Source organism: Hemiscyllium ocellatum, chromosome 26 (assembly GCF_020745735.1).
Source record: "Hemiscyllium ocellatum isolate sHemOce1 chromosome 26, sHemOce1.pat.X.cur, whole genome shotgun sequence".
Lineage (NCBI taxonomy): Eukaryota > Metazoa > Chordata > Chondrichthyes > Orectolobiformes > Hemiscylliidae > Hemiscyllium > Hemiscyllium ocellatum.
The window spans coordinates 29,396,958-29,420,725 of NC_083426.1; the positions used below are offsets into that span (position 1 = coordinate 29,396,958).

The 23,768-nt window shown below is 38.5% G+C and overlaps 1 protein-coding gene across 2 annotated transcripts in view; it reads left to right on the plus strand.

The window, feature by feature from the left end:
* Window positions 1-20,359, plus strand: part of LOC132828392 (innate immunity activator protein-like) — a 61,282-nt gene extending 40,923 nt beyond the window's left edge. For both annotated transcript variants that reach the window (XM_060845458.1, XM_060845459.1), the window contains exons 7-10: window positions 802-1,063; window positions 4,749-4,901; window positions 8,764-9,490; window positions 16,968-20,359. In XM_060845458.1, the coding sequence (XP_060701441.1) occupies window positions 802-1,063; window positions 4,749-4,901; window positions 8,764-9,490; window positions 16,968-17,060 (1,235 nt within the window). In that variant the 3' untranslated portion in view covers window positions 17,061-20,359. The remainder of the gene's footprint in view (window positions 1-801; window positions 1,064-4,748; window positions 4,902-8,763; window positions 9,491-16,967) is intronic.
* Window positions 20,360-23,768: the final 3,409 nt, after the last annotated feature.

Sequence of the window (23,768 nt, forward strand, 5' to 3'; positions counted from 1 at the left end):
CCACCACCCTGAGGCCTATAGAAGCCCTTGAGTGACAATTAATCAGCACTTAAGGCCCTCAATCTGCCTTCACTACAACTTTTCATTTTGCAGGAGAAGGCGGACAATGTAAGCAGCTTTGAGCAAGCAGTCAGAGAGCTAGTTTGCAATGCAGAATTTTTGTTAATCAGAGCACATATTAAATGTTTACATTATCATCAACTATCAACACTGCATAAAAGAAAGATTTTCTGTTTAAATATTCTGTAAAGCACTGTTATCATAAAACTAATAATACATTTTTCTTAACAAGTCCTATTTGTTTCCTACTGGACTTTCTAAAGTGAGCTAACCAGGATTCTAAAGCAGTGAACATGCTGGGCCAAAGGACTCCATAGTTTCTTAGGTCACAAGTGGAAAATGATTTCATGTTATACTTTTGCCAAAATGGAAAGGTGCTATTAAGGACCTGACTGATTTTGTTTGAGTCTAGATTAGAGTGTTGCTGGAAAAGCACAGCAGGCCAGGCAGCATCCAAGGAGCAGGAAAATTGACGTTTCGGGCAAAAGCCCTTCATCAGGAATGAAGGCAGGGAGCCTCTGGGGTGGAGAGATAAATGGGAGGGCACCCCTAAGGCTCCCTGCCTTCATTCCTGAAGATGGGCTTTTGCCGAAACGTCGATATTCCTGCTCCTCGGATGCTGCCTGACCTGCTGTGCTTTTCCAGCACCACTCTAATCTACACTCTGATTTCCAGCATCTGTAGTCCTCACTTTTGTCTAGTTGATTTTTTTTGACCCATGTTATTTTTTGCTTTTCACAGAGATGGGACATCATTGTAGCCAAAATTCGTCAAGAGAATTATTGACATCTGAGCATGGGATGCAAAGGAATCAATCTCCGCTGCCCCCTCTGCAGCCCAACAGGCCAACCCCACCTCAGACTCTGGAAGGGATTAATCCTGTCTTGTATCAATGGAGTGATTATGACAAATCACCAGTCACAGACACAGCATGGATGGAGTCTAATCTGGATGAACCATATGAGAGAGTGAAAAGAAGCTCCTCTTTGAGTAGCAAGTCAAGGTACAATTTGGATTTTATTTAAATTGACGGGTGATCAAGGTTCACATTTGCAGAATGAATGGACTGTCACAAAATTTGTCTTGGTCTCCTCAGTGTAGCAGTAACTTCAATGCAATAAATTGAAAGGAATACCAGTGAGTCACTGTTTCATCTAGAAGGAGTGTGTAGGTCACTTGAACAGTGAGAACAGAGGTGGGAAAATGACATGTTGCAGCTCCTATGCCTTGGAATGCCATCAAAAGGAGAGAGGCTATGGAGGCAAATGAAGAGTGGGCCAGGATACTGACATGAAAGCAGGAGTAGCGCTCCTGCTGTGACTAATTTAGCATTCAACAAATATCATCCCCCTGTAGATATTTCGTGCCCTTCAGAACAAAACATTTCGAGGTTAACTGTCCTTAATGTCTCTGCAGTCTACTCTAGAAGTTGACAATGTCCTCCATATTGGGAGTGGACAGTTAGGGCATCAGGCATCCCAGCCACCGTTAGGTCTATAGAAATCCTTGCGTTAACTCGGCTAGAATTCCAAGTGAACAAACTAATTTACTGAAACTAAAGAAGTAAGACACATATAGCACGCACAAATTTTGACATAATGACAGCCAGTGGTTCTTTTTAAAATTACAGACCTCTCCTAGCTGTAGTGAATACCATCACAACATCCTTATTGACAGTCTATAACATGCTTCAGACTTGTTCTCAGTTTTGTTCTATTGCAAACTGTCTCGTCGTTCCCACGCTGCCATGACTTGGTTTGTTGCTTCCTTTTGCTTCATAGAATAAAAGGTTTAAATGTTCTAGCAGCCTTTTTAGTACTTCATTGCTTCCTCCTGAGACAGAGTTTCCACAATGCCTAATTAAATTCCCTATTCTATTTTTCTGTCACAAACTTACTTTGGTCTTTTGATCAGTGATAATAAGTCTTTCTTCCTTGTGAAAACTCACAGCAGTATCATATAAACTGATGGTGCTGTGATACTGCTGCTGACTGTAGATCTGTGCCTTTCCTTCTCTTTATTGCTACTATGTCTCAAATATAAGAGGTCCAACTGTAACAACAGAACTGTGAACCCCATCATGATGTGCATGATCTATCATAGATGCAGTACTGATTTTATACTTTCAGCGGAGTATTAGTATCTGATGACTCACTGCTAATGTTAGTTCCTGGAACATAAAAATGAAACATGGGCAACGTATTACTGAAAGATGCATTAGACTTTTATTATAGCTCCTGGTCTCTACATATATAATCATCTTAGGCACAGCCATATCTGGGCTAATACTGAGCAGTTCATATACTGCATGCCTCCCTAATTGTGTAATGCTGCAAGTAACATCAGCAAAACAGAAACTGTATCTTTATTCCATCAGAAAAAGTGCCATGAAACAATGATGATATACTGTAATGAGCATATTTCTTAAAGGGATATTGTATGCTAGCTGTGAGACATAGTAAGACGTCTTGTTCCTGCATTCAAGTCCTCACCCCTCTGAACTCTGCCTGCCATATTGGATCCAAAATTGGCGAAGGAGCAGATGATGATGGTCGAAGGATGTCTCCGTGGGTGGAAGTCTGTTTTCAGTGGAGATCTGCAAGGCTTAGCGCTAGACCCTTGCTGTTTGCGATGCACATTAATGATTTCAAGTTAAACGAAGCGGGTATGATGAAAAACTTTGCAGGTGTCATGAAAATTAGCAGAGTGGTAAATAGTGAGGAGGATAACAGTAAACTTCAGAACATTAACAACAGTCTGGCCAGGTTGGCAGACCAGCGGCAAATTCAAACCAGAAAAGTGTGAAGTACTTGTCATGTACTTGTCTAGGCCTATCAAGGTAATGGTTTACACAATGAACGGTGGGACCCTGGGAAGTACTGAAGACCAGAGAGACTTTGCTGTACAGAGCACTGAAGGTAGTAGGAGAGATAGGTAAGGTAGTTAAGAAAGCATATGGGATACTTATCTTTCTTAGCTGAGGCATAAAATATAACAGCAAAGGTGGCTATGCTTGAACTGTATAAATGTTGTTAGACCACTTATTAGATACTGCATGAAGTTCTGGTCACCAAATTATAGGAAAATGTGATTCCACTAGATAGGGTGCAAAGGAGTTTTATCAGGATGCTACCTAGGTTGGAGGGTCTGAGCTATTGGATAGGCAGTTGTTTTTTGCATTGGAGCAGCAAAGGTTTAGAAGGGACTTGAGAGATGGATTGGAAAGTTAGTTGAGAGATCAATAACCAGGTCACAGATTTAAGGTAAAAGGTACAAAGCCAAGAGGAGAAATCACTCAGGGGATGTTGTGAATCTCTAAATCACTGTCTGAAAGGCTGGTTAAGTCAGACATTCCTATAACATAAAAGCAGTATTTAGATAATTGCTTGAGTTGTCATAACCACTGGCACTTTGGGCCAATAGCTGCAAAATGTGATTAGTGTAGTCAGATCTTTGTTGACTGGAATGAATATAATGGGCCGACTGGACTTCTGTGCAGTAAATGTCTTTGAGTCTCTGAGTCTAAATGGGGCCCTTGAATTTACTGGTGCTCTGAGTGGTATAATCTGAAGTTTTTTTATTTCATATAGCAACTGCTGTTCATGCTTGTGACGTCCTTTCCATTTCTTATTGGTATCAAGAATCCACGTGTGTTAATGTCCTTTGGTACATCGACTAGAACCACACCATGGTAATCAGAAATCCAGTCCTGACTATATACTGTAACCACATCAAATGGGTTTGATACTGGATTACCCAAAATAGAAACAGGCATGGATTGTTAGTTTCTATCCTAATTTCTCTATAGATCTGAGCCAGTTTTGCAAGCTTCTCTGTTTTGTCACATTATCAAGTATTCTGACAGAGTCTGTAAGTCACAATATATATAACATTTTTGTGGATAATGAACCGGAAATTGGAATTAAAACGGCATTTAATCCTAATGCCAATACCATTGGTATAAAGATGATTTTTTTCCAACCAGCATGGAGGAATGGTCATCAAAGAAGCAATTGAAAATGATTGGACCTCAAGTATCTCACTGAGGAACTCCTGCACCAATTTGTGAGTTGAAATGATTGGCTTCCAACAATCAAAGAACAGTAGAAACAAATTACTGCAGATGCTGGAATCTGCACGGAAAACACCAAATGCAGCAGTCAGATAGCATCCATGGAGAGGAAGAACAAGCTAGTGTTTCAAGTCTAGATGACTATTCATCGGAACTAAAGTGTGGAGGGGACAGCGTTTATGCTATAATTGAGGGGGAGGGGAATGGTAGTGATGGCTGGGGATAATGGGTGTAGGGTGTCAGTGAAGAAAAGATGTCGATAGATCAGATTAAGGGATCGGAATGTGAGAATGGCAGAACAATGGTGTGTCTCCTGCCAGTGGTATGGTGTGGGGTGGGGGGGTAGAGAAGGACATGATCACAAGCTAAAAGAGGAAGAAGAAAGATTCACAGTTTAAAGGTGTTGGACTCAATATTACATCCAGAAGGCTGTAAAATGCCTAGTGTGAAAATAAGATGTTGTTCCTGAAGTTTGCGCTGTAATTCACTGGAACACTGCAGCGTGCAGCACTCTCATTTCTTCCCCTTTGTTTCCATTTTGTTTCAGCAATTCATGTTATATTTTTAAGGGATACTTATACATTAGCAATCAATTTTGTTCCTTTAAATTTTTCAGCAGTCCAGTAGTGACTCCATTGGATTCTGGATCAGGTGATATCATGTCTTTACAACATTTTGAAATGAGGAACAATCTATTTCCAAATCAAAATTCAATAAGTGCACCATCAACCCCTGAACTACGAGGGCGCCTCCACCATCAAACAGCAAGGTAGGAAGGAATAAAATAAATACTATATAATTGACCTGCAATCAAGAACCAGTTCTAACTCAATGCTAGATGCTGGTATAGCATAAAACTCTTGAATAGGAGCCATATAATTTATCTGAAAGGTAAAATCTAAATGGATTGTTAGCAAATCTTCTATATATTGCCAATTAAGGGTATTTTGAAGTTCTGTTAATGTCAGTTATTTTGTATCTAGGATGTGGGTGTCTCTGGTGACAACAGTATTTCATGTCAATCTCTAATTGCTCTTGAGAAGACAATGGTGAGCTTTGTGCTGAACTACTGCAAGTCTTGAGATATAGGTGTTAACAGCCCTGTTAGAAGGGAATTCCAGGATTTTGACATCACAACAGTGAAGGAATGGAAATACAGAACTAAGTGAAGATGGTGTGTGTCTTGGAGGGAAACTTGCGGTTGTTCCTCTGCATCCGCGATGCTTGTCCATCTGGATGACAGAGGTTGTAAATTTAGAAGGTACTATTGAAGCTGCTTTGGTGAGTTGTTGCTCTGTGTCTTGCAGATGTTACACACAACTGCCTATGCTGAAGGGAAAGGATGTAGAATAGTTTGGCTTGGATGGAGATAACTCTGGAGCACAGGTCTTCAATACTGTTGCCAGAATGTTTAAGTATCCACAGCCTTTTCAGAATTTAGTACTTCCAGTTGTTTCTTGATATCATGTGGAGAGAATCAAATTGACTAAAGAGTGGTAGCTGTGATGTTGGGGATCTCAAACAGAGGCTGAGATGGATCATCAATTTAGGACTTCTGAGTAGAGGTAGATGCACATGTTTTCGCCCTGACTTTTGCTCTAATGTGCTGATTCCCCTCCCATTTGTGGATATTTGTCGAGTTCCTCCTCCTGCTTAATCAGTAGGATTCAAACCAGTGACCTCAGAGCATTAGTCTGAACCTCTGGATTACTAACCCAATGACATAGTGAATCTGTGGAATTTATTACTACAGAAGGCTATGAAGGCCAGGTCATTGAGTATATTTAAAACAGAGATAGATAAGTTCTTAATTGCCAAGGGGATCAAAGGTTACGGGGAGAAAGCAGGAAAATGGGGTTGAAAAACCTATCAGCCATGAGTGAATGGTGGAGCAGACTCGATGGAACAAATGGCCTAATTTCTGCTCCATGTCTTACGGTAGTATGCTCTTACAGACCTTATCAATGTTCTAAATGCTTATATGTGAAATTTGAATGAGCCATAAATACCAACACATTACCGAAGACAAATCATATCATACTACCCAGATCAAACATCCATATTATACTACAACAAAAGACTCACATACAGAAGAACTTCAAAGAAACCAATAGATCAATCAACACCACCCATAAATTAGAGGATTATTTGAAAATGCTTGCATCAAGCATTAACTTACACTGAAATAGAATCAGCTGTGACTCAGTTGATAACCCTCTTTTTCTCTGAGTTAGAAGCTTGTGGATTTAAGTTCTATTCTTGAGATTTGAGCACAAAAATCTGAGCTGATACCAATACAATGCTGTGGGAGTGATATAATATCAAAGGTGTAAACTTTCAGCTGGAACATAAGACCAAATTATTTCCTGCTTTCTCGATTGGAGAAAAACATCCCATGTAACTAGGTGGAAGTAGAATGGTGGAGTTATCCCCCAGTATCCTGGTAAATACTTATCTCTGAATCAACATTACTTAAATAAACTAAACTGGCCATTGTCACATTGTCATATGTGGGAGTTAACAGTGTGCAAATTAACAAGCATAAACTCTACATTTTTAGTGGCTACTGTAAAGAAGTAGTAGTTTAAAGTTTGCAATGCATTTTGAGTTATTCTGAGGTTATGCATGATGCTACATAAAGGCAAATCTTTCCCCTCTGTTTGCTAAAACCAAAATGTCTCAAACAAATGAAATTTCAACCACATTCTTCAGTCTAGAGGTTCAAAATGTATTTGGTCAACAGTGCAGTTAGAGTCAAAATCAGAGATTGCAATAGGTCTGACAGCATCTATGGAGAGGAAACAGAGTCAAGGTTTTAGGTCCTGTAACCCTTTTGCAGAACTTTCCCAGTTACAATCAGTTCTATTTGATATCTAGGGGGCGATGTGATTGTACATAGATACGTTTGTTGTATTGAGCAAAGTTAATGCATCACCCAGTTGGTATTGTTGCAGCTTTGTACCTTTTGTACTTTGATCATGATTCTTTCCCAGTGTAGAGCAACAGGCACAAATCTTTAACATGCATGTAAAATTTGCACTTGCAAGGGGATAAAATGTTGGAACGTTTCAGTTTTATAGTTCTCTTGCTGCATTAGCACTGTGGGAATAACAGAATCAGCGAAACCCGGTCAAATCAAGGATAACAGCGAACCACGAGAAAAGCATCTGAACTATTTGATAGGAGTCAGCACATTGCTCCTATAGCTGCTAAATCATTTATTGGAATTTTTAAATAAATCTTTCATTTAAAAATGTGCCAAAAAAATTTATGGAGTGTTTGTTGTAATGTGGTGGGCAGTATTAGGAGGTATTAGGTGAGAAATATTTTGTATCATGACACTGTGCTGAAGAATAATAGCTAACAAGTTAGGAGATACAATTCCTGGAGTTGGATTACTCTCTGAGGAAAGGGACCATGGATTTTTAACCTGTTTATACTCTGACCCAAATTGAACTCTGTGCCGGCAAACACAACTTCTAGCTGTTCTACCTGTCTTTGGAGAAGTGTTGAGGCTTTTCTGGGCTACCAGAGTATTCTGCCATTACCTCATTTTAAATACATTGCAAACCATACCTATCTAGAGCAGTGAGGTCCAGACAGGTCCAGAGATTTCCCTGTGAAAACAATCAATTCAAAGAGTTGCTTACTCTACAATACCAATGTGAAATTATTTTTCTGCAAAAACAAAAACAGAGCAATTCATTACTTTATCCTTTAATGGCCTCAGGCTTCCTCAATTGGTTCAACAGGGCCCCTTGTCTGATTTGTGCTGGGTGACTCTTTAAGCTTCTTTGTCATGCTATTTTAATGCCTAGGAGAAAGTGAGGACTACAGATGTTACAGAGTGTGAGTCGTGAGTGTGGTGCTGGAAAAGCACAGCAGGTCAGGCAGCATCCCAGGAGCAGGAGAATCGAAGTTTCGGGCATGTCCTTCATCAGGGTTTCAGTGCCTCCTTCAGTTATTAAAATAACCTTATTTCTTCAGGATTTCAGATTGAGTCAACACTTGGAGCACTGACCCTTCTGGTACACTTAGATTGAACTATTGAGGTTTATTGGTTAGGGATGTTGTGTCAAAAATTAAATTCAGAAATTCATATAAGGAAGACTCTCAAATATGAAACAAAGAATTCTTGTTCTTTCTCAATCAAGAATGAGCTTCACAAAAACACCAAATGGAATTGAATGACAGGGTCAGATAAATGATTTGGAGTTTTGTTGATTAAATTTGAGAGTCAATGAGAATTTGTACCAGACTTTCACTCAGAAATTTTACTGAGTTGGAGAAATGATTCATGGCACCTGAAACATGTAGAACTCAAAATCATGCAGTTCCAAGTTTCCTTACATTTAAATATAAAAAATGGTCTTGTAATTTGACTAAAGATTGAACCATGATTATGAGTTATAAATACTTTCTGGAATATACAATAGATCTGTAGCCTTGGAATACCACCACTTGAAATGGACTTGAGTTAACAATTTATTCCAAAAGAGTGTTTAATCTGTAATCAATTATTTTATATTTTTTGTTATGGATAAAAGATGGATAAATAGCTTGCATATATAATTAAGGTCAATGTAAGGTTAATATATCTAAGTTACTTTACTTTTCTTGCTGCCAAACAGATACTTAGATGTGAACCGTTTCCCAGCACCTCCTGATCAAAGAGGGCGCAGCATGGTTCCCCAAAGAAGATCATCAAATTATGCAGTTATTATACCTGATTTTCATGCTACTGGGATGAAAAACAGTGATCATTTACATTTAATGCCATATCCTTTGAGTGGGTATGCCAGCTCAGAGTCCAATAGCTCTGGAACGTCAACTCCAACATATATTCCAACACCTCATGAATATAATGCAGCAGCAGCAAGGCATTGGCAAGTCTACAACTCACCTGTAAACCTGGAAATACCTATGTTACACGGTAGTGGATATTATCATTGTAATCCAAGCCAGTCATTCTCCCACTATCGAGCAGTTGAACGCACAGAAGGAAACGCAATGAATCAAATGTGGGAAAAGGATCCAAATCGACAATATTCCACTGTGCAATACTTAAATACTCCACTTTACAGAGAGTGCCAATACATTGATGAGAAAAATTCACCGACCGTGCAGCGAATTACTCCATCACATTGCAGGATCGTACGGACTCCTTCACTAAAGGAATACCCCAACAGGGGCTTGCTAAGAGAGGTTGTGTCAGAGGAGCTACAGTCATGGCATGAGCGCACTAGGCAGAGGAATGGGCGTCCTCGCTCGCTGGACAGACAAGGCGCCTTTCGAGGTCCACATGCACAGAGCAGAGGTCGAGAGCACTATATGTATCGGCCAGCACACCCTATTCAGGTGAGACCTGGTCAAGGATGACAGGATAGATTTTATTGGTCAGTGTGGATCAGTGAAATGAACTGAAAGAAATGAACAGAACTGATCGTAATGTAAATACATTGAAATGATGAGTGCCTACAAAACAGAAGGTAGAAGACAGAGGGTGATGGTGGAGGGTTGTTTTTCAGACTGGAGGCCTGTGACCAGTGGAGTGCCACAAGGATCGGTGCTGGGTCCTTTACTTTTTATCATTTATATAAATGATTTGGATGCGAGCATAAGAGGTGCAATTAGTAAGTTTGCAGATGACACCAAAATTGGAAGTGTAGTGGACAGTGAAGAGGGTTACCTCACATTACAACAAGATCTTGATCAGATGGGTCAATGGGCTGAGAAGTGGCAGATGGAGTTCAATTCAGATAAGTGCAAGGTGCTGCAGTTTGGGAAAGCAAATCTCAGCAGGACTTATACACTTAATGGGAGGGTCCTAGGGAGTGTTGCTGAATAAGGAGACCTTGGACTGCGGTTTATAGCTCCTTGAAAATGGAGTCATGGGTAGATAGGAGATGTGAAGAAGGCGTTGGTGTGCTTTCCTTTATTGGTCAGAGTATTGAGTACAGGAGGTGGGAGGTCATGTTGCGGCTGTACAGGTCATTGGTTAGGCCACTGTTGGAATATTGCATGCAATTCTGGTCTCCTTCCTATCGGAAAGATGTTGTGAAACTTGAAAGGGTTCAGAAAAGATTTACAAGGATGTTGCCAGGATTGGAGGATCTGAGCTACAGGGAGAGGCTGAACAGGCTGAGGCTGTTTTTCCTGGAGCTTCAGAGGCTGCGGGGAGACCTTATAAATGTTTACAAAATTATGAGGGGCATGGATAGGATAAATAGACAAAGTCTTTTTCCTGGGTTTGGGGAATCCAGAACTAGAGGGCATAGGTTTAGGGTGAGAGGGGAAAGATATAAAAGAGACCTAAGGGGCAGCTTTTTCACACAGAGGGTGGTACGTGTACGGAATGAGCTGCCAGAGGGAGTGGTGGAAGCTGATACAATTGCAACATTTGAAAGGCAATTGGATGGTATATGCATAGGAAGGGTTTGGAGGGATATGAGCCGGACGCTGGTAGGTGGGACTAGATTGGGTTGGGATATCTGGTCAGCATGATCGGATTGGACCAAAGGGTCTGTTTCCATGCTGTACATCTCTATGACTCTATATTGAAATTTTGTCCATATTAAATAAGTATTTCACACCTATCATGGACTGCATGGAGCTATAAATACATAGATCTGATTTGGAGTTTTTCGTAGGTGGTGGCATTTCTTAGCAGAGGTAAAACATTCTACAAAATACTCAGTGAACTATTTCGATGGCTGTGAATCTAAAAAAAATGCTTCTGAGATAGCTAGTATGTAATACTATAGGTCATCTATTATTGCTCAGAGTGCAGTTAATAGTCACTCACATGACTGTGGATCATATTCAAGCCAGACCAGCTAAGGGTGACAGCTTTATTTCTGAAAAGTATGATAATGAACTGGATGGGTCATGGTCATCATTAAGCTAGTTTGGTTTTTCTTCCCAAATTTTTATTGAAATCAAATTTTATTCCCTGCTATTGTACAATTTGAACCTATAAGCCCAGAACATCAGCCTGGGGCTATAGATAACTAGGCCAGTGACATTGCCATTACACACTCACATCCCCTCTAATTCATTATTCTTTTCCTAAAATGCAAGAAGGAAATGCTTAGTGCAGTGGAAGCTTCCTACCACTGGGTGAGAAGCTTCCAGAACTTTTAGCCTTGGAAAGTTTGCCTGCAATGTGGCCATACAGATTAATTGTCAGCCGGTAAATTATTCCAGTATGCCCGAGGGCAGGTGGTAAGAGTAGGAGAGTGTCCTAGTCAACTATCTTGTAGGAGGCCAGGGGAGATCACTATGGTTCTTTACTCAGAACCAGACCACTATGGTCCAGCACTTGGACACAGGGATGGGAAAGAAGGCAAACGGGTAAACAGTAAGATTGGTGCAGAAATAAAGCAATGAGGTTAAAGAACCAAAAATAAAAAGAGGATTGGGACTTTCAATGATGCTTAACCATCCAATTCCTGCTTATTATTACAAGATTAGAATTTTCCAATATAAAGTATGAAAATTTATTACATTTCACAGATTGTATACTTACAGAAATGTCCCTTATGGTTCACTAATATTTATGTAGATGTTTATCCTTCTCCTATTTATTCTTTCTCTTCAGAAAGATGAACAAATTTTATAAAATTTAGTGAATCCCTATGCGGAGCTTCATACAATAAAATGAGCAAACTAATACTGAGCCTTCATAATCTCCAAATGTCCCAAAGCAATTCACTAACAGCAAAATATTTCTGAAGCATGATCACTATTATTTTAGGATAATGTAGCAGCCAATTTGCACTCTGCAAGATTCACAAAAAACTCATGAGATAAGAATAAAATGTGGAAATAGAATTGGGCACCATGTCCCGGATTCTCCTATATGCTTCTAATATAATTTTACCTGTGTCATGTAGGTGTTCAGAACTTTGCCTCCCTTTAGCCAACTGAGTCCATCCAAATATTGGCCAATGAAGGACCTTCTCCTCCCACCACTATGATTTTATCCACCATGGGCAGAGTCCAGTAACAAATATGGAACCCAGCAGCTTTTCCTGCTCAGGCTTGTAGCTTGGCAAATGAAAGTTGGGGTGTACCTCCAAAAAGAGCTCCTGGACAAATTGGAGACCTACCCCAAGGTATTTCCACCCTCACATTCCCATTTCCCCCCATTGCCTACCCACTGTAGTACTCTCACCCTTCCTGTCCCCACACCAGCATTTGCTTAGTTTTGTTTCTTCACCTGGTTCCACACATTAAATTCATTATAAGAATCTTCTTGCTCCAGTGTAATCTTAAACAAACCTAAGCCTGAAAAAGTAACATCTGCTCAAGAAAACTTGTTTCATGCATAAGACGATGATTTATCAGTATGCAGTCTGCCAACCAATGAGTAAATTACAGCAATTCTAACTAGGATGTATTCCAACTTAACAAAATACTGGGATTGCCTGTCTATCTCCACTTGACCTTAATGCTCTTAAAAGAATCAATGTTTTTAATTTCTTTGTTGTTCATGATTCATGAAAAAGGCATAAGCATTTGAAAATACTTGAGGTAGTCAATACATTGAAACCATAAAGAGTTAGCCATGTAACTAGTTAAATAGTCACAGCAAAAAAGAGGGAATCAAAAAGGATCAAAAAAAATTCAAGAGGGCAATATTCATTAAACAACTATCTTTGCATCACCCTGATTTGCAGTTTATTGAAACCTGCATTATGTTATAGTTAAGATTATCAAATTTGTGATGTTACAACATTATATAGAATCTTTTGGTTTGTATTAAGCAATATTCAGCCACCATCAGTTTAAAGTCTTCTACCAATTATCTTTGACGACACCAATGTATAAAATAAATCTTTCTCTTTAACCTTCTCCTTCTGTCCCACTCCCACCATCCCCAATGACAAAAAGATGTACTCTTCTTCTGGGTACAAGAGAATGTTCTGGAATACTCAGGAGAAAGTACGTACAGCACAAAAAATTTCCCTTTTATTTTGTATTTTATCTTAGAGAACCATCATAGCTTTTAGACTGTTAATGTCCTACTAAAGAGGTCATTTGGAGGAGTATTTAATAGGTTAATATTGAAGGCTTCAGAAATAGCTTTGAAAAAAAAATCACAGGTCTGCACATGTTTAAACTAAAAGTTAGGTTTTGGTAGATGAGCAGTTTTAAAATATCAAATCACATGATGAGAGTCTGAGGAACAGCAATTCAATGCATGGGATTACCACTAGCTGTGGCAGTATTTTCAGTGTTCTCGTCTAGACTGCATAAATATGTCTGTTTTCCCAATTTAGAGTGTAGAATCCTTCCCTTTATGATACAAGCAAATTATCAAAACAAGATAACAAATCTTTAAAATGTACATAGGTGTATTGTTATTAGTTTAATCAACAAAACTATAGGACTGATCATCAGATAGCAGGAGTATGTTTCCTGTTGCATAGCTAATTACGACTGCCCTACTTGTTTAGGGCATTGGTTTGCAGTGTTATTTGGAACAAAGTGGCCCTTGACCCAGATCTACCCTTCAGATGTCATTCAGGCTGGTCAATTTTTAACACAGTGCTGACAAATTCAACATGCACTTGAACTTCATTGTAACTGAAAGGAGACAAGAAAAGCCGAGATGTTGATGCCTTTCTCCTTACTGTCTCCAAGATAAAACTGGTATTTACTTGAACCCTCAAGTATGAAGATATGTTGACTATTGGGATAGTGAAATGGTGCTTTCCAATCTAATTTTTTAAGATCCATTTTAAGATTGAGCCAAACAGGTCTGTAATACCACACAAGTTTCTACCTTCACATCCAAATGGTCAGCTCATTGACATTGTCATTGTTATTTGGTAGTAAACTGCAAAGCATGATTGCAACAGAATCCAGGTTCACTGTTGGTGTGCTATAACAACGGAGCCTCAGTGGAATCTTGTTCAAAGAACTTTAATCTGTTTCTAATGAGATAAATATGCTCAAACCTCATAACCAACCTATGCCATAACAAGGCATAATGCAAATTTTAATGTGCTAAAAGAATAACTAAAGTAAGACTAATAATAAGCATGCAATGAATGTTTATTAAAACACACCCATTTCATCAGCCAAAATACCCTGAAATCCTTAAAACAAAAAGCAATTATTGCGTTCTTTGAGAAACGAGTCAAGTATTTCATCTTTGTTGCAATCTTCATTTTCCTTGCAATTGCTGAGTATTTAGATTGTCTTTAACAAAGAGCCTACAGATCCACATTCTTTATCAGTCTTTCTGGTCTGTGGATGTAAGCTACTGCTACTTGGCGTAGTAATAATTGATCTTGTCATCAAATCAGAAAATATTTTTGCTCAGAGGGAAGAAAGATGAAGTACAAATTTAATGTGTCGATCCAAAAGCCTGAGGTGAGCGTAAACAATCCCAAATGTGATTAGGTGCAAACAAGTTAATAATTAAAGTTATATTGTGTATCTAAGTTTAAATAAGTATTCATTGTGCACATACAGTTTATTTTCAGAATTTTGCTAGGTTTTACAGTTTCCAAATTAAATGTAGTTCAAAGTAGAAAATCTGTGTTCAGGCAAGTTAATATCAGATAAGACTGTCATCCCTTCTCAACTGATGTGGGTTTTATTGCATGTTTAAACATTGCAGTGTTACTTAGCAGCCTAAACCAGTGGCACACAAAGCAAGTTAGAACAGAACCCAGTCCCATTGAAATTAAAAGTGATACAAATGCAGTCTTGATGGATTCCTACGGCTGTCTAATTACATTGCACCTTCTTCAGCATCAAGGTGTGAGCAGACCATTCCATGATGCATAAAAAAGTAAACCAAGTATCAAAATTTCCAGCCTACATATCAAGCCCATATCCAGTTATATAAATTCATCTGCAGTTGTCAAAACATGAATGAAAAAACAAACAAGTTTTGACTAAAGTCATAAGAAATGTTGTCAAGAGGAAGGAGGTCTAGTCATGCTGTGAATAGTGCACCCATTTCCCAGTTTGAACTTCTGAGCTCAAGTCCCACTCCACAACTTGATGATGTATTCCAAACCAGATCACGTATCATTCATAAATCATTCCAGAAAGACCAAAGGCAGGTGGTAAAAGCAGGAGAGATTCTTGGTCACTAAACAGATAGGAAGAAAATTGGAGCCCCTTCCAATATAAGCCATAGTTTACATTACACCATGCATGTGTTGGCTCATATTGCCACAGAAACTCAGACTCTTTGGGGCACCAGTTAGCTCAACTGGTTGAATGACCATTGTGAATCAGACTGGAGTCAACTGGGGTGAATTCAAGAGTCAGCTTCCTTGCCTTATTCATAATGGAAATCATGGCATTAGGATCACTTTTGCCTGTGGACAGATTGCTGAGTTGCCAGCTAAACAGCTACAGTTGTGAGTGAGAATCTGCTTGGGACTCAACTCATGATTTCTGTCCATCCAAACACACATTTGTGTGGGGGTAAGAGCAAATAATGTTTGGTCTGCCAACGCATAGTAGACAGATGATTACATGAGAATTGGGCTGCTGGTTTGAAGTGAAACCATCCTGAAGCAAGGGGTAACATCTTCAGGAGGAGAAAAGAAAGATTCCTGCAAAAGAAAAAAAAAGTTTGGCAATAAACTTATTAGATGATAATATGTCTAAAAGTCATTCTGCTAAGGTACAAAATGGTGTGTTCTTATTCCAGATATATTAAGGAACTATGTATAATAAGGAGTTAAGTATACGTACCAATTTCTAAAATGTTCAAAAAGGTTGCATTTCACTTCCAGGGTCATCTAAGCTGATCTTTGCTTTGTAAGTCCATACTATTCAGACATGCATCTAATAAGACTATTCTGTTTCTCAATCTTGGTTTATTTTCCATTCAAACTTCTCATTTTAAGATTAGATTACTTACAGTGTGGAAACAGGCCGTTCGGCCCAACAGGTCCACACCGATCCACCAAAGTACGACCCACCCGGACCCATTCCCCTATATTTACCCATTCACCTAACACTACTGGCAATTTAGCCAATTCAGCTAACCCACGCATTTTTGGAGGAAACCGGAGCACCCGGAGGAAACCCAAGCAGACACGGGGAGAGCGTGCAAACTCCACACACAGAGCCGCCTGAGGCAGGAATTGAACCCGGGTCTCTGGTGCTGTGAGTGAGCAGTACTAACCACTGTGCCATCATGCTATCTATTCTCCTTTAACTTTTAAATTCATCTACTATTTGCCTTGGTGATCTGCTCTCTAGGTATATATTTCTGCAATGCTGCTTCATTGGGAGTAGATTACTCCTTATTCCCAAGTCCAATTTCAATTATTGTTCTTTAAGAACTACAACCCACTATCTTAAACTTTCTCCATAGGTCCATCAGCAGCTGCTTTCAAAATCCTTCAAAAAAACACTTTATTTGACCTGTGCCATATTCCTATCTTAACTTTTTCTGATTAATATTTTCCCTTATTTTACATATCTTGTTCACATGTCTGAGATAAATAGACACTTAATTTACTTCATTTTATAAAGGGGCTTCACAAATGCTAACATGACTTAAGTGAAAATCTAACACTTCTTTCAACCTTTTGATCTTATTTCCTTTGGTGCCACTGCATTTTTCTTTAAAAGATTATTATCTAATTAAAACAATTTTCTCGAATGTGGAATTTGACTGTCATTATGAAAATTTTGATAAAGTCTCTAACTTAAATATGCATAACTCCTCGCTCACCACCCACCACCCTTCCTTTTGATTACCCCATCACTAACTACAATCAAAATCACCAATTTCTTTACAAGGGAGTATGCATTCTACATGAGATGTAACGCACTGATCATTTTGTTCTAGATTCAACAGAGGCACATACCACGCTGGATGAAAGAATATCCACAAAACCAATGGTACATGTCAGAAGAATCGGAAGTTGCAAGCCAGTTTTAAAGACTAACTACTGCGAGTTGAAATTCCTGATCATCTAAATGAGCCAATTTGTCGATAACAGTTACAGGAACAGTCATTACCTTGGTGAAGAAATACCGTTTAGCAAATCCATCCAAACTTGCAATAAGACTTACACTTTGGCTTTCTGGAATAATGCAAAGATCACAACCAAGATTTACTCAAAATGTTAATATCATTTTTGTTTGAATGAACTCGATTGCCCATCCACTGGACTGTCAATATTTATCCTTCTGTATTCATGGTGCTAACTATATTGTACAGAGCTCTGATATATTCAGCATGTGGCACCGAATGTACACCTGCACATGTTTTGTAATTCAGACTCAGTACTTATTGATGCTTCTTAACAATTATTCTTATTTATATTTCCTGTTTTTAAAACTTTATTTACGAAGTTATAAAGGCTAATCAATGACACAGTATTTTCATAAAGCAACTATTCATAATAAGGATAAAGAGCCAAATATATTAAAAGCAGTGATGCATTTCACAGAGTGTGAAACACAGATTTAATAGTGGTAAACTGATTAACAAAATATAGTGTATCTACAATGCTAAACATTTCTATTTCAGTATAAATTGATGTACCAGTCCTGAAATAGTATTCAGGAACCTGAGTCTGCTGCATTGCATTAAGATATCACCAAAAAAGAAGTTTTTTCACCAATCTTGACAAAATCTGTTCTTGAAGTTAAGAGACAGATTGACTGTTCCACTATTTTGACAGTAATTAATGTAAAAGTGAACTGAAATAGAACAGTCAAGTCCATAGAGGGATAGTCAAGAAAATGGGAATCATCAAGTTGATGATGCAACTGTTAGGAGAGTGGTCAAATGTTTTGTTAAAGTAATAAGTTATGAACAGAATTTAACTTAGAGAAATGAAAAAGGTAGGTTTAAGAATGTATATTCCATCAGAAGTCCTCACTTCAAGAAAGAAGCTATAAGAAGAGAAAATCATAAGTATAGCAAAGTTTATCTCAGCTAAAATTCTGTTTTAAGTAAAGATTCTCGTCCTGTGCTCCCAGCAGATAATATGGTGTAGACAGTTGAAAGCACAGCTCCCCATGGTAAATAAATGAGTGGTGAGTGGGAATGGAATTGAACAGAGACAGGAGTCTGAGAATTTTTTTGTGGGGAAAGAGGAGGTTTCAAAGATAGGGAAGAATGACATCATGGAAGGATTTAAACAAGATGACAATTTATAAATTTATGACCAGAAAAATAATAATTTGACAGTTACCATAATTTCACAAAGCTTACTACAACTACATATGGACGGGCCTAGATGCCAATTGAAAATTGGTCCAAACCAAACTTTGGTGGTGGCAGTAAGTGGCACTAAGTGATTTGCTGCCTCAGAGAGGGAGCACAGATGGCTGCATTTGTGCTATAACAAATCTGCAATTCCTTTCCCTATCTTGCCTTTTTTTTCATTCTCTCATGGAATACGGACTTTGCTAGCTACGCCACAATTATTACCCATTCCTACTGCCCTTGAGAATACAGTAGTAAGCTGCTTTTTGAACTGCTACAGTCCATGTAATGTAAATAGATCCATAATGCTGTTACGGAGGTGGTTCTAGGATTTTGACCCAGCAATACTGGAGGAATAGCGATATCAGTTTGGACATCAAGTTGATCAGTGGCTTAAAGGTGAATTTGCAGGTGGTGATGTTCCCATATATCTGCTGCCCTTACTCTTTTAGCTGGATGTGATCATGGGTTTGGAAAGTGCTGTTTAAGGATCCCTGATGAATTTCTGCAGTGCATCCTTTGGAGAAAAACACTGCTGTTACTGAGGTGATCAAGGGAGTGGATGTTTGAGGATATGGTGCCAATCAAGCAGGCAGGCTGTGTTGCCCTGAATGCTATGTAGCTTCTTTAATATTGTTGGAACTGCACTCATCCAGGCATGTGTGGAGCATTCCATCTCTCTTGACTTGTGCATTGTAGTTGGTAGGCAGGCTTTCAGAGTTAGAAGATGAGGTACTCACTGAAGTATTCCTGGTCTCTGTACCCCTCTTGTAGCAACAGTAAATGGCTAGTCCAATTCAGTTTCTAGTCAATGGTAACCTCCAGGATGTTGATTTCCATTACTGATGACAGTCAACAAATGACATTATGTCATTTCGGGTGACATTTGTCTTTTGTAGAGAATGGATGTAAAGTTCATTCAGTTGGGAAATGGAGCCCAAGTAGCAGCAGCTGAAATCATTTTTGTATGTCTGCTTGGACACAGGACTACAGTCTCCACTTAACACGGAATTCTATCTGAGATAATCTTCACTATGCTTTTGATTTTCTCATCTCATATCTTCTTTCTCAAAGAGAGGACTCCTGATGGAATATGGCTTCACAGGCCACTGCAGTCCCCTTCAACCACATCAAAATGTCTGATAAACAGTTTTTATTGGAAATATTTACCATTGCTGATTATCCTATCCCATCTTCAAATAAAGACTACTTTCAAGTGGATCCCACTGGTGGTCAAGAACATTGATGGTTTTCATCCAATTTGAGGATGTGAAGACCAATTGTGTTATCTCAGTTAAGACCAACTAAATTTGCACTGAATCTAATGCTTTCATATAACCTAGTATGCTATTATGGAATCCTTTCCATTAAAAACTTAAAATTAGCGATTGGCTGACAAACATCACCTTATTTTCACAACGGCTTAAAGAAAGAAAATCAGTACAGATATCAATCGTTCTCCATGTGTGTCAAATTTTATACATTGATGCAAGTTTCCCATGTTCAGTTTTAGAGTTATAGGGTAAATATTTATATTTTGGTGGTTCTTACAGGCAGGGAAAAGAAATTGTTCAAGTCCAAGCAGTGCTTTACTGCCAGAGTAAAATGGTCTCCATTGTGAAAACAATTAAAACATCACCATTTTGTGAAAGATAAAGAGACAACTTAAACCGACACTTTAAGTTGTGGGCTGTGTTAACAGCGATCGAGCTCACTGTCTTGAAATAAGTGGTAAGGAAAAATATTTTGCCACCATTTTGAACTTCAAATAAGCCTACTGAAATTTTTCTATGGGTTGTATTTCAGATTTTTAAGCTTTCCCTGAAACGGTCACATGCTGCTGAGATGCAGGCTCCAATACAAAAAAGTATTTGACATCAGTGTATAAATGACATTTTTAATTATCTTTTACAAATTAATTTTAGTAATTTACTGCAGATGCAACATCAACAATTTCAAATTTATCCTAAATGTTAGCAAAATAAGAGTTGTATTGTTTTTGTACAAAAATATTTTAAAATATGGAAATTATTTCTTGTGCATTGTGGTTTAGTTAGCTATAATAAATATATTTCTTTTAATATACAAGTAAAATTCTCTGACAAATTATTATAACATCAATACACTGTATGTCATTACTTTTAATATGGGAATACTGATTTTTCAAATACATTTTATTTTCCAGTAGAATCTGTAAATTTGGTGTGTTGAACTGACATTTTTATTAAATAACAGTTTAACATGTTTGTCACTAGAGATTTAAAAAATACACGGGGGCAAATATTTTTTACACAGAGTGTGGCTCGCATATGGAATGAACTTATTACGGAAGTGGTGGATGTAGACACAATTACAATGTTTAAAAGACATTTAGATAGGTATGCAAATAGGAAAGGTTTTGAGGAATTTGGTCTAAGAGCAGGCAGGTGGGATTAGTTTAGTTTAGGATTCTGTTCGGCATGGACTGTTGGGACCGAAGGGCCTGTTTCTGTGCTATATGACTATGGCTATCTGATGTTATCATATGTTTGCCTTATAAACTGAACAACGTTATTTGTGTGTCTAAGGAGTGGGGTCCAAGAAAAATAAAGCAAAACATAAGGAAATATCTTTGTATGAGATTCTATAGAATAGCAAAATTGGGATGTAGGAGCAGAAAAGAATTGAAAGTCACCTTGTAGCATTGGTAGGTAGTTGCTCTGGATGGAGAAGGCAGAGAGTAGCAATTAAGAGAACAGTCACTGGTAGAATGTGCCAAATGGTGTTCTCCACAGATTTGTACTGGAGCCTCATGTAGAGGCCTGTCCTGCCCTCAAACATGATATCTACCATTTCAAAAGAAGGGGAATGGATGTGTGTTCCAACTGGCATATTTGTGATTTTGAGAAAGAAATTACACATGACAAACTGCAACCATCTCAAGCGGATCTGTTTTTAAAGAGTTCCAAAGACAACCTGTGCACTTTATACCCAATAGCAGAAGGTTTAAATGAAATTCTTTGAAGTGATAGGGTACCTTGTTCGGAGACATGTAACATTTTAGGCTATGGTCCCAGGACACCTTTGGGGTTAGCCTTTGTTTCTGTTGCCCTGAACCATTCATTTCAATGGCTTTAAAGATCTCATTTAGATTAATCTAAATTAACCTTCAAACAGTGCTGAGGTACTCACAGAACTCAAAATTGAAACTATAACTTCACTCTACTATTCATAATGCACACAATGAAGAAATACAACTTAAAAAAAACTTAAAAGCTATGTATCATTTCTCCAGTTTAAAAAGCAAAGTTTCCAAATAATAATATTATAACACTAACCTTCATCACAATACAAATAAAGTAATTAATATTTGGTGGGGGTGGAAGCTGGACTTTGGAAGGGGTAGGTTGTCCTTTATAGTTGTTATAAGTAGACATTAACGTACATGAAATTTGCTTACACTAATTGAAATTATCAAGGAGTTGTCAACAGAGAGCTGTAAAAAAGTGCTGCCCTTTAAATATTTTGGCTATGGAAGGAGAACTTTATGTAGTGTTTAAACAGATCAGGGCTTGGTATTTCACTCTGTCTGTTGAAATAATCTTGAGGTCTATCATTACAGGATTAGTGCTGAATGTCGGATTTCACACCTTTTCATTATCTTGATGATGTGTTCCTTAGCTGTTAAAACAATGTGGTAATCAACTACATTGACGGCATAGGATCTACACTGGGATTAAATAAAGTTCTTTAGATCTGCCCATGATGAATATTGGTTAAATTGACATGGTAGGGATAAGGACAAATGATTGTGCAGGAGTTAGGGGTTGTCACAAGTTTGTACCAATTTGGCAAGGCGCTGAAAGGATGTATGGTGGGCAAAGAGGCATAGGGTATGGAAAGTATGAGGATCCATGGAAGGTGAGTACAAGGGCATAGGTTGACACAGAAAACACAGGGGCTCTGAAAAATAAGTGGGAGTATGAGGTGATATGAGTTGGCATAGATTGTTCATAGGAGTGTATTCAGGGATGAAGTCTGGAGGACTGTTTCATGTTTTATTACCTTTATTAAACTTCATCAAAGTGATGGAGCATGTAGCCAGGCCATATCCGTGGCGGCATGGTGGCTCAGTGGTTAGCACTGCTGCCTCACAGTACCAGGGAACTTGTTGAATTCCTGTCTTGGGCAACTGTCTGTGTGGAGTTTGCACATTCTCCCTGTGTCTGCATGGGTTTCCTCTGGGTGCGCTGATTTCCTCCTATAGTCCAAAGATATGCAGGTTAGGTGAATTGGTCATGCTAAATTGCCCGTAGTGTTAGGTGCATTAGTCAGGGGTAAATGTAGGGGAATGAGTCTGGGTGGGCTGCTCTTCGGAGGGTTGGTGTGGACTTGTTGGGCCGAAGGGCCTGTTTCCACACTGCACCATCTAGCACCAATGTTCTCTAGGGAAGGAAATCTGTTGCCTTTACCTTGTCTGACTTTTATGTGACTCAGCTCCACAACAATGAGGATGACTTTGAACCACCCATTGAAATAGCCTAACAAGCCTTTCAGTTCAAGGGCAATTTAGGATGGGCAACAATTACTGGCTCAATTAGTGACACCCAGGAAAGAATAAAGAAAAGAAAATAACCAGAGGGCATGGAATACAAATAATTGGTGGAAGGATTAATGGAGAGGTGAGTATGTGCTTTCACCCAGGAAATCTGGAATTTACTACCAGATAGGCTGGTAATACCAGAAACTCTCATCGCACTGAAAAAGTATTAAAGCACTATGCAAAATCAGAAATTGCTGGAATCAGCAGGTCAGGCAGCCTCTGTGAAGAAAGTAGAATAAATGTTTTGGGTCCAATGTCCTTCTTCAGACATTTGTTTCTGACTTCGAGCATCTGTAGTTCTTTGTTTTTTTGGTAAGTATTGTGCAACAAAACTGCAAAGTGGTATTAGCCTGGATAGACAAAATGGTCTCCTTCTGTGCTGTAATTCTCTAAAATTCTACAAGTATGTTTTTCACTTTCACTCAGTATTCAGTCCTGTAGAATCATGCTGTGTTCTTCCCTCTATGATAATCTCTATGCCTTCCTGTTCCTGTAGTCATTATTTCCCCTACTTCTTTTGACTATTTTTCTTTTTTGTTCACTTTATCCATTCACATTCATTGCTTTTTATAAGATCTAGTTAAATATAATGTGTGATTATTCACAGATGCCTGAAACTTATAAAATGACAGGAAAATCAATGGTTATGGAATTCATGGTTGATTGGTTTTGAAGGCCAATGTTTGGAGCACCCGATTCTGTTTTGCATCAGCACCTAAAGGATATCAAGTAATCTGTGAAAGTAGTTGCATGTATGCATGTTGGTCTTTGCATTCATTTGCAGCAAAGCTGAACTATCTGGTGTCAAAGATCTTCTACCATTGGCTTTTCACTAAACATACTTCATT